Raw genomic sequence first — 11,269 nt, 5'->3', positions numbered from 1 at the left:
TGCAAAGACATATGCCGAAGCGGAGCAGTCGGGAAGTACTGTCAGTGATCAAAGGTTAAAAGAACGACGAGCTGGAAAAAAAATTGCCCAGCTCGGCGAACAAGCGAGCCAATCGTGGCCCCCGCTCAAGGTGTCAAAAGACATCGTCGCTTAAGATCCGAGGATGGTGGCCGGTTATAGCAATCTTGGAGATTACCTGCCCGACGATGTACATTATGAAATCATGGAGGTGGACGAACACAAATACCATTACGGGAAGCCTGTCGTCAAAGATGAAAGATCTCTAACAACGATGATGCGAAGATTACATGATTGGTACATGAAAACCTGTAGAGAGTCTGATGGGATGAATACTTTGACGCTGAGAGTTAAACCGGAGCATGACCTCGTTGGAATTGAACTGCTGAATGTTCCATTTGAGGAGTTCTTCCAGTTTTTCAATCAAAAGGCCCTCGATAAAACAACGATCACTTGCTACTGTCTGTAAGTAGTACTACTTCTGTCATTAAGTCTCTCTATATAGGTCAGCTCTTTCATTGCATGTATTTATAATTATCCTCACTATATTATGCAGATTGAAGATCGCCGAATTGAAGAAAAGACAAATCGGTGATATTGGGTTCATTAACACAAATCTCATAGATGCATATACGGTTGAAAAACATGCCAAAGAAGCCGAGGCCAACTTGCTACGATCGTTGGTATTAAATCAAAACAAAGATATAATACTCTTTCCTTACAACTTCAAGTGAGTGTTACTGTCTTGTGCATATTCGGTTTCCCTTATTAGTTCAGGTTATGGTAATGTAATTGATGACTTATGCATGCATGCGCAGGTTCCACTATATTCTCCTAGAGATTAAGCTTGAGCAGGGAGTAGTAACCGTCTTAGACTCGAGACGAAAAGATCCCCAGGACTATGCGAACATGACTCAAATGCTCGAGAAGTAAGTTAAATCGATCATTATCCACCATATCAGCAACTTTGTTCATTTCCTGATATCAAGTAATTGTTTTCTTTGTCTGGCAGGGTTTGGAGAAAATTCACCACAAAAGCTCCAGGACTGCTGAAGAAGTTGCAATTTAGACACCCGAAAGTAAGTACTATAGTAGCATGTTCCGCCCATCTCCTAGTGATTCAAGCGCTAGTTTCATCAATACCATTTAGCATGCTTGCTTATCAGTTAGATTGACCTCTATTTCTTGTAAAGTGGTTGTGGCAAGAACAAGGGAATGATTTCTGTGGATACTACGTTTGCGAGTCTATCCGTCACACGACTTGTGAGCGGGGCTACTCTGACGAACAATATGAAGTGCGTAAGCAATAATATTCACAATTTTATTTTATCATTTGTGTCGAGTTTCATTTATTCATATATATATATATATATATATATATATATATATATATATATATATATTGACCCCCTTCTTCAAATTAGATGTTTCGGATGCGGGATGAACTCCTAGCAGAAGATCGTATGCGAGCAATTCAAGAGGAATTGGCGGCATTCTTCCTTGACCACGTGATCGCTGAAAACGGAGAATACTATGTGGACCCTGTGTTCTTACAATTTAATTAGGAGATTATATTGTAAGAGATAATTATTGTATATATATAGCCGGTAGTGTCAGATAGATATACGAGAACTTGTTGTTCGACCAATCTCTCGGAGAAGGAGAGGTGGTCGATATCACTTCTCTCTGTATGCATATGTTCATGACGATCTTCTGTTTCCTTCATTTGCTTACTAGCTAGCGTGTCTAGTCCTCTCCATACGTATATAGTACGTAGCGTCGACCAAGCACGAAGATAAGAGAGGACACTTCTCTCTATTAATTAGCTAGCTAACACAATATATGAAACACCTAAATTAACCCCCCCAAAACCCCCCAACCCCCCCTTTCAAAAAAAAACAAAAACCCCAGCCCCTGAAATGCTGACGCGTGGATGCCTATTGGTCCCGGTTGGTGACACCAAGACAAAAGGCCCTGCCCATTGGTCCCGGTTGGTGCCACCAACCGGGACCAAAGGCCCCCCTGCCTGGGCTGGCAGCAGCGGCCACGTGGAGGACCTTCTGTCCGGGTTCGTGTAAGAACCGGGACTAAAGGGTTAGGGCTTTAGTAACGACCCTTTAGTCCCGGTTTGAAAACCGGGACAAAAGGCCCTTACAAACCGGGGTAAAAGCCCCTTTTCCTACTAGTGGTTGAAACCCAGCTTGAAATATATGTGGATAGCATTGGATGCCCGGCTCCCGCATCCGCGTCCGCGAACTAGTCCCCCTGTCCGCGGCGAATGCCGGAGAGAATCTGCGGGTCAGCGTTGGAGATGCACTAATATCCCAAAAACAATTCTTGCAAATTCTACTCACGAGCGAATGACATGTGGTTTATTAATAATTAATTTAAAAAGATAAAAAAACAGGAGCCAAACTCCTCTTCTTTTTTCCTCTCCCCCTTCTCTTCTTTTTAAGGCGACGGCTACAGGCTACAGCTACGACCGTGCCATACCTTAGAGCATCTCTAGCCGTTGGCCCCCCAGGGGGCGCGTAAATTCGCCGCCTGGGGGCGAAGCGGCGCTAAAATCGGCGTGGGGGCTTTCGGGTTCCCAGCCGCCGGCCTGAGGGTCGCCCCCAGAAGGCGTTTAAAAAAAAGGTATTCGGCTAAAGTTCGGCAAACGGGACAAAGATTCGGCTAAAATTCGGCGAACGTGACATTACTTGGGCGACCTACATAATTTTTTACATAGCAAAGTGAATCACTTTTAAAAAAAGGTCCGCAACTACAACTACCGGCCGAAGAACCGACGTCGCCACCATCCTCGCCATCGTCCTCGTCGTCCTTCTCCTCCTTGACGCGGACGCCCCTGCTGGACCCCTGCCCGATGTCGCCCTGGCGGACTGGTGGCGGCGGCGCGTCGTTGTCGCTGTCGTCATCGAGGACGACGACACCTCCCTCGTCGCGGCCACGGCGCCGAGCGGCGAACTGCTCGTAGGCGCGGCACTGGCGCTCTAGCTCCGTCCGCGCCCAGTCTTCACGCGCCCACTTCAAGGCCGCCGCGTCGTCGATCTCCTCCTTCACGCCGCCGGCGAGCCCTGGCTCCGTCTTCACGGAGGCGAGCCCCGGCTCCGTCTTCGGCTTGACGTAGCGGGGAGGAGCCGAGGAGGAGGCGCGCCCGCCGCCCTCGTTGATGACGATGTCGGCGCTGCGGGTGCGCCGGCCGAGCGGCGTCTCCGCCGCGGGCTCGGCCTTGACGCCGAACACCGCCGGCGAGCCGGAGGAGTGGGAAGAGGAGCGGGAGGAGGAAGACGAGGAGGGGCCGAACCTCCTGGGCATCCATTGCCCGTCGCTCCGACGGTGTACCGGGGCGGCGGCCGCGGCAGGGTATGTTAGCGGCGGGTCGTTGTCGCCCTCGAGGTGCTGGAGAACCTCGTGGAGCGTGCGGCCGGGGGCGCCCCACCACAGGTGGCGCCCCTTGTTCTTGGTGCCCCCACCACCGGCGCGCCGTTGGTGGAGGCCAGCCGCTGTGCCTGCCGGTGCTGGAAATACGCCGCCCACGCCTCGTGGTTGTCGGCGGCGTACTGCGGGAGGGCGCGCTGCTCCTCGGTTAGCGACGCCCGCACGCGGTCGACCTCGTCGGCGAAGTAGTCGGCGCGAGCGTTGACGTCAGGCAGCGGGGGAATGGGGACGCCACCGGCGCTGAGCCTCCACCCGCCCGGCCCTGCGCGCATGTGTGGAGGCGCCGGGATGTTGGCCTCGAAGAGCAAATACGCCTCCCACGCGTGCAGCGAGCGGCGGTTGAAGCCGTTGGCCGCCGTCCCATCGCCAGGGAATCGCTCGCCCATCGTCGCGGCTGGGCTTGGGGAGAGAGGGGAGGATCATCGGCGGCGGCTGCGCATGAGGAGAGAGAGGCAGAGCACGTCGGTGTGTGGCCAGAGGCGAGGAGGATGCGTTGATTTTATAGCTGCCCGGCGCCGTGTGTACGCATGACGGGAGGGAGGGCGTCGCCGCGCCGCCCGTGAGGAAGCGCCGCCTCAATGGAAGGCTGACCGGCGGTAGCCTTGGCATTGATTCTCCGCGGGAAACGGAGGCGTTCTGAGGACGACGAGGGGGCGCGACTGGGCTGATTTTTGGGCGCCGGCGAGAAAAAATCACCCGGGAGAGGGGGGGGGGGGGGGGGGGGCGTGTTAGCATCACCGCCGACGCCTCAGTTCCGTCTTCGGGGGGCGCGTGGCCTCGGACGCGTCTAGCATCGCCGCCTCGCCGTTCCCATTCTTCCTCGGCTGCCGCGACATCCTGCTGCCGGGGCCAGTGTTTGGCCATTGGGTCTCCTTCCTTACTTCCTTCCTCTGAGGTACGAGCAACGCAGCTTCCATACTCTTTGCCGTTCAACTTAAATCAATTAATCACACTCGGCTGGTGCTGTTGCACGTTTCCATCTCGGAGTAACCGGACCCAATTGGCTCCGGGTTCAGTTCGTGTTCTAGTCGGACCTTCTTTTCAATAAAGGTGACAGCTTTGCAATTGCACGCTTCCGAATTTATTGATGTTATAATCATCCATGGAGCAGAATATTGCGCGCCGCCGATGCGTAAGCTCTTGCTAGCTTCTCTTCTTTTGGGGGTTCAGCTCAAATCAACTATTCATGGTCATGGACGATCTCGTCTTGCCGCAGAAGCCACAAGAGGAAGATAGGCTGGGAGCCCTGATTGACGACCTCCTGCTCTCCTGCGACGGCGGCAAGGACCAGCGCTCTGTCGACGCGCTGGAGGAGGCTGCCATGGCTGCTCCCTGAGCTTAACCTCCATCTCAGGGATTTCCTGCCCGTGCCATGCCCAGATTACCCTGTTGCTGCTGCTCTACGGATATTTTTTTATTCTAAAATACCAGCGCAACACATAAATCAAGCAATGGCGTCTCTGACAAGAGCCGCTAGGAGTTTCTTGCCCATCAATCACACCAGAACCGTCACAAAAATGTCCCTTGAGACCTACCTCGTTGGCAACTACTCGCATGACATTGGCCCGCTGGTCCGTGACGCCATCGACAACGGCACGGTAAGAGAGCTGGACCTCACCATTGCCGACGACGAGGATTTCAGGTGCAAACACGCAGATATGCTGCAGAAAGCACGGGACGTGGACGGGTTCTTCAGCGCGTATCCTAATGTGCTCCCTTGCCTCACGAGGCTCCAGCTCTACAACCTGCGCTTCGCCGAGGGGGACATGTTGCACCGCGCGCTGTTTGACTGCTGCAAGCAGCTGCAGCACCTCAGCCTGGACCACTGCGACGCCGGCGACGGCTCGGTGTGGCAGATAGACGCGCCGAGTTCGGATCTCAGGGTTCTGGAGCTCCGCTATTCCTACTTGAAGAGGCTCGAGGTGCTCTGCCTTCCCAAACTAGAGCTGCTCCGTTGGGAGGTCTGGCTGCACAATGAAGCCCCCTTGCATTTTGGTTCCGTGCCGTGTCTTAAGGAGTTATTCCTCCTATGTGGTGCAGACATCGATCACCCGGGGTTTAGTTTAAGCCGGCTTCTAGATGGTGCCACAGATATTCGTACACTGACCTTAAACTTCCAAGGAGAAAAGGTAATTTCATACTACTGCAGTATATATTGTGTGATGTGCTTCTAATTTCATCTGTACGAATTGTAAAGTTACCACAGATGGATTGCGGTTAATTACGACCATACGTTTGGTGCTATTTTTTTTATTGTTGCATGTCTTGATCAAGATATTTGATTTTGGGACTGTCTATTTGACATTCGACTATTTTTCAATTTGACAACATTCAAATTTCATAGCAAATGAACAGATGACACCTGTATGTCCCAAAAAACCCTCCCACCAGCCACTTTATTTTCTGTATTTCGGCAAAAACGGGTCGGGCATAACCCTGCCCCGGTTTCCAGTAAACCAGCCCCACCAAACTCTCCCTAGACCACAGCTAACAGCTGGCCACAACTTCCCTGCTTGCCATCAACTTGCTACGCACGGAAAAGGAAGGGAAACCCCTCTCCACCCCTCCTACATAACACCATAAATCTCAGCATAAATTTCACTGTAATCTCAACAGTAGAGAAAACTTAATACTCTGCAAATAGTTGATCAGTAGCAGTAGAAAAAACTTGCATAGTTGAAGAAATTACACTGAAACAACACCTTATGCCTGAAATGACAATACACAGGACAGTAGCAAAACCATGCCAACTTACACTGAAAATCAGGGTATTGCCTAAAATGGTAACAGACCTACAGTGTAACTGCCGATGAATTACAGTGAAATTTGTCAACTTACACTGAAACTACCTATGGAATAAACTGCAATACAACAATAATTACAGTGTAAATCCCATAGTAATTATAGTAATTCGAGTGTTAAAGTGTACAGGGTAAAAATACAAAACGAATTACAATGTAAAATTGCCAATCAATTACAGAGGGAAATGGGGAAATGGAATGTAACACAATTTTTACACTAGCAGAAACTTTCCGAATTATACTGTAATTCATCGGCAAATGGGGAAACCCCCCTAGAGATTACAGTAATTACTGTGTAAATCATTTGGACTGTTCTAGAGATTACAGGAATTATACTGTAATTCCTTTGGACTATACATATGTTTGTTGTACTAACACTGACATTTCTTTTCCAAAATATGCAGATGGGGAGCATGACAAGGATAATAACAGAAGACGAACTACTGTCAATGTCACATGAAGATCTCATCCTAAATGTAAGTACCAATAAACGTCAAAAACTTATAAGAAAAAGCTGAGTACATCAAAAACAAAATCTAACACACAAAAACACTGCAGGAATCATTTTCTTTTATTGCGCTCCTACACTCAGACATTATATACAAGGTAAGAAAAAATTCTTACAAAAACAGTACTACTTTTACAGCTTCTTGGAAAAGAAATGGGTTTCATTTGTTGTGATATTACAGCAAGAACTATATTTTATGAGCATGTTTCTTACAGGTACATTCAGCAAATGGAGGTGCATCGAGTAACAGAACTCATAACAGCAACAACACATCAGTCCATTCGACAGTAAGTGACAAAAATTTGGATAAACTATCATGATCTGACAAAAATAAGAGAGCTACTTACAGCTTCAGTACTATTCTGCAGACATTCGACGAAATGGAAACTGAAACTGCACCAACCGAAGAAGGTGCAACAGAAGAAAACCCCTAGCATGCAGACCCTTTTGGCACCATAAATGTGGAACAGGTAAAAGACCAAAATTCACTAACAAGATACATACATAGAAGTTGAAAACTAGTAAGAAATAAAATACTGAAGCAAATTGCTATGAATGCAGGTGGCTGAAGATGATGACCCCAGTTCAGCAGCAACAAGAGAAAACAATAGTTGCCAGAACAATGAAGAAACAAAAATACCAGAATCAGAGCACTCACATGAACAAGATGACAATGAATACCTCGATGAAGAAGACATTGAGAGATTCCTGCAAAATGAGCAAGAGGCTGCATCAGAGGGCAATCTAACTAGTAATTGACAAATGGAGGTGCATCGAGTAACAGACTGCATCAGAGAGCAAGAGGCTGCATCACATGAATGATGTACTAAAAAACAGTAAATAATAAAATGAATAAGCTAATAGTGAACGAGAGCATCATGGCAAGAGGAAGAGGACTAACCACATTTCTTCTACGAACAGATGATAACTTCCTCTTCAGTGATTTTCCTTTCTGAAAAAACATAAAGCCAAAAGTCACCTCAACAAGAGAAAATAACAAACAAACATAAAACAGCAAGAACAAGAAAAAAGAAGCAGATAACCAACTTGATTAACATAGAACTTGAAAAGAGCTTTGTCAAAGGCTCCTTCATCACCAGAAAGAAAGAAAATATAAACCGATTACATAAAATCAAAAAGAAAATATAACTAGAAAAAATAAGAGAGAAATAACTACCGTAGACATTGGATATGATCCATCTTCCGCAAAGTCATTAGGCACGAATGGTTCACGAATAGAATCTGCACTCTCAAAAGATGACATTAACGGAACATCCTGGTGAGAGACTTTCTGAAGCTTTCCCATAAATCTAAACCTGAAAATTACAGAGCTAAAGCATGAACATTACACTACAAAAAATAGGCGCAAAAATATATTATAAAAACATAAACTAAGCAAGATGATTACGGAATAAAACTACATTAAAACTACACTGAAAAAGGGGTAACTTTCCTCCCAGAATTGTTGTGTAATCATGACATACTAGATAGTGATTCTAGTGCATAATACACTGTAAAATCGGGGCATATACACTGTAAAATACATGAGTAGTTGGGCTAAAATTACTGTGTAAATGCTAGGACAAATTACACAGTGATTCCATGGCATAATACACTGAAAAATCTTGCATATCTCAGGACACTGTAAATCAAAGATTTACACTGGAACTAGGGGGAAAACTACACAGTACTGTTACGACAAATTACACTGTAATTGGATGATAAATTACACAGTAATTCTGGAGCATTTGGAAGTATTACACTGTAAATTACACAGTACTACTAGGACATGTTACACAGTAATTACAAACATGGGCATGAGAATTGCACTGTAATATGGGAGTATGACACTGTAAATTACACAGTCGTAAAACATGGGCATGAGAATTACACAGTAATTACAAAACAAATATGGGAGAATTACACTGTAAAAGCAGGGACAGTAGTTACACTGAAATTATGAGGGGTAAGATCCACAGTAGTTTTGAGCTACAAATACAAAGAGATCCACTTGCACGACTAAAAATACACTGTTGAAATTACTAGGATTGTGAAGTAAAATTACTGAAATTACACTGTTATTTACAGTGTAAGTACACCGATAGTACAGTGCCATTACATAGTTAGTACACTGATATTACAGTGCAAGTAACAAAGTAAATACACTGATATTACAGTGTACTTACATAGTTAGTACACTCATATAACATTGCAAGTTACAAGGTAAGTACACTGACATTAGACTACAAAATACACTAATAATACAGTGAAAGGAAACTGAAATTCGACTGGAAATATCAGTGGAAAACACCGGGCGGGGGGGGGGGGGGGGGGTAAAAACACTGAAATAGAAGCATCAAATTCAGTGAGATTACTTTAACACATTCAGACACACCTCAGCTACCAGGGGAAATCACGACCAGCCACCTACAACTATCATCTAACAGCAATAATACAGTGAAGGGGTATTACAGTGTAACTTTGGGGATGTACAGTGAAGAAGCACAAGATAACAATACATGCAGCACACCAACATAATACAGTGAACTTCAGAAATACATTACAAATATGCATCGGGCATGAAACTGCAGCAAATGAAAACTAGGGGAAAATACAGTCTAAGTCAGAGATACAACACATAGAAATTCAGAACCACACTGTGATGAAGGCAGTGCTACTACACATGCACAGTGAAGAACAGGGAGTATTACAGTCTAGAACAAGGGAATCTACAGCAGGTAGAAAATATGGGGATGAAATAATTCTTGTCTACAAGGACACATTAATCCCAAAAGCATAAACTGAAAACATGGGATGAAATACACAGTAATTACACTGGAACTACAACAGTAGCAAGGGATTACAGTGTAAATAATCGTAATTCTTGCGGATTACACTGGAAACAGGACCCTGGAATTAACAGTACTTGTAGATTACACTGAAATTTCGAGAAAAAATACACAGTAATTCTAGGTCAAATTACACAGTAATTGTAGAGCTCAAACTACGGGATAAATTACACAGTAATTCTAGGTCAAATTACACAGTAATTCTAGAGCTCAAACTACCGGGATACATTACACAGTAACTGTAGATTGAATTACACTGGAAAACAGGACACAATAATTATTGGGCAAAAAATACTAGAGATTTGACCTAGCGAATTGCACTGAAACTACAACAGTAAATCTAGAGTGAAATGGGGCAAAATACTAGTGCTTTCACTGATACACTGAAACTGGGGCAAAAACCACAGTAAAACTAGAGTGAATTACACTGAAAATGGGGCAAAAGAAAACAGAAGCACTAAAACTACAGGAACAGAAAATGGGGCAACAAACACAGAAATAATACTGTGAATTACACTGAAAATGAGGCAAAATACACAGTAAATATAGAGTGAGTTACATTGAAAGTATGGGCTGAATTACACAGTGACTAGTGCAAATTCATAGTATATGACATTCAAAACTACAGGGATTACAGTCAGTCTGGGGCAAAAAATGCAGTAAGTCCACGGTACATAACACTGAAACTAGGGGGATATACAGTAACACTAAACCTGCAGTTCAATCACCCAGGACTTAAAAGCACATACAGACACTCACAGGCCATAGAGGACATGCGCATTGCATCTAGCACAGCCCAAATGAGGAACCTAACCACACCTAAAGCTACCAACACACCAAAGGACGAACCCTAGAAGCTACGCACCGAGAAATGAACAAAAAAACACGCGCTCGAGAGGGAAATTGAGAGACCAACAAACAACAGGAGGGGGGAATCGAAGAGGAAGGAGAGAGAAATCAAGCTCCACTGGTGGGGGATCTCGGAATCGACATGAACAACAAGGAATCGCTCCGCTGCCCCGAGCGCCTCTTCCTCTCTCTGCCTCGCTATCTCCTCACTCCCTTATCTCTACAGTGCCGCACAAATGAAAGAGAAAAACGATGCCAAAAATTCAAAAAGGACAAAAACCAGGAGAGGGAGGGGCGACCCGGCGGACGGTAACGGGCTGGACAAAAAACCCGAACCCGACAAAGGAAAACAAGCCCGAAAACGAGACAGCCAAGCACGAATCTCCGCGCAACAGCAGACGGACAGCGATTTGAATGTCGGCGAATTGAATAACAGTCGAGTGTAAAATAGCAAATCCGTTGATTTTTTATTTATCATTGCTATGAAACATTTCGTTGATTAGCCTGGTGCGCACGTGATTTTTTTTCTCTACCTGTACAATGACGATCATTTTTTTTCTTTATTTGTCTGTTCACCAGCTTTGGATCCAGTCTGAAAGCAGGCAACTCCGCGCTGCATTCAGCAAGCTAAAGAAGCTGTCTATTCAAGGCATATATGTTGAGTTTGACCTGTTATGGACAATAAATCTCCTTGAAGCTACTCCAACCGTTGAGATATTTGGTGTCGAGGTACTAATTTTACCCGTTCCTTTCTCGATTGTTAGTTGACCATATATAAGCATTTCCTTCCTGGTTGGTGATAT

The 11,269-nt window shown here is 45.6% G+C and overlaps 2 protein-coding genes across 6 annotated transcripts in view; one reads left to right on the top strand and one right to left on the bottom strand.

Annotated features, from left to right (window-relative positions):
- The first annotated feature begins 4,974 nt into the window (after nucleotides 1-4,974).
- Nucleotides 4,975-11,269, top strand: part of LOC109765855 (uncharacterized) — a 39,964-nt gene continuing 33,669 nt past the window's right edge. The window contains exons 1-2 of the mRNA XM_073507545.1: nucleotides 4,975-5,588; nucleotides 11,046-11,195. Of these exons, the coding sequence (XP_073363646.1) occupies nucleotides 4,977-5,588; nucleotides 11,046-11,195 (762 nt within the window). The 5' untranslated portion in view covers nucleotides 4,975-4,976. The remainder of the gene's footprint in view (nucleotides 5,589-11,045; nucleotides 11,196-11,269) is intronic.
- On the bottom strand, nucleotides 5,772-10,715 carry LOC109765852 (uncharacterized). Of its 5 annotated transcripts, XM_020324623.4 has the most exons (5): nucleotides 7,946-10,715; nucleotides 7,670-7,720; nucleotides 7,427-7,476; nucleotides 7,116-7,212; nucleotides 5,772-6,026 (listed from the first exon to the last, which is right to left on the bottom strand). In XM_020324623.4, exons 1-5 carry the CDS (start codon nucleotides 8,072-8,074, stop codon nucleotides 5,979-5,981), a joined length of 375 nt encoding a protein of 124 aa, XP_020180212.1. In that variant the 5' UTR covers nucleotides 8,075-10,715; the 3' UTR covers nucleotides 5,772-5,978. The 5 variants fall into 5 exon arrangements, 2 of the variants coding, with proteins under 2 accessions (XP_020180212.1, XP_020180213.1); XR_012203626.1 differs by having other exon boundaries at nucleotides 5,772-7,212; nucleotides 7,670-7,856; XR_012203625.1 differs by adding an exon at nucleotides 7,816-7,856 and having other exon boundaries at nucleotides 5,772-7,476.

This window comes from Aegilops tauschii, chromosome 2 (genome assembly GCF_002575655.3).
Source record: "Aegilops tauschii subsp. strangulata cultivar AL8/78 chromosome 2, Aet v6.0, whole genome shotgun sequence".
Taxonomy (NCBI): Eukaryota; Viridiplantae; Streptophyta; class Magnoliopsida; order Poales; family Poaceae; genus Aegilops; species Aegilops tauschii.
Note: the sequence above shows the minus strand (reverse complement) of the source record. Positions and strands in the feature narration are given on the sequence as shown.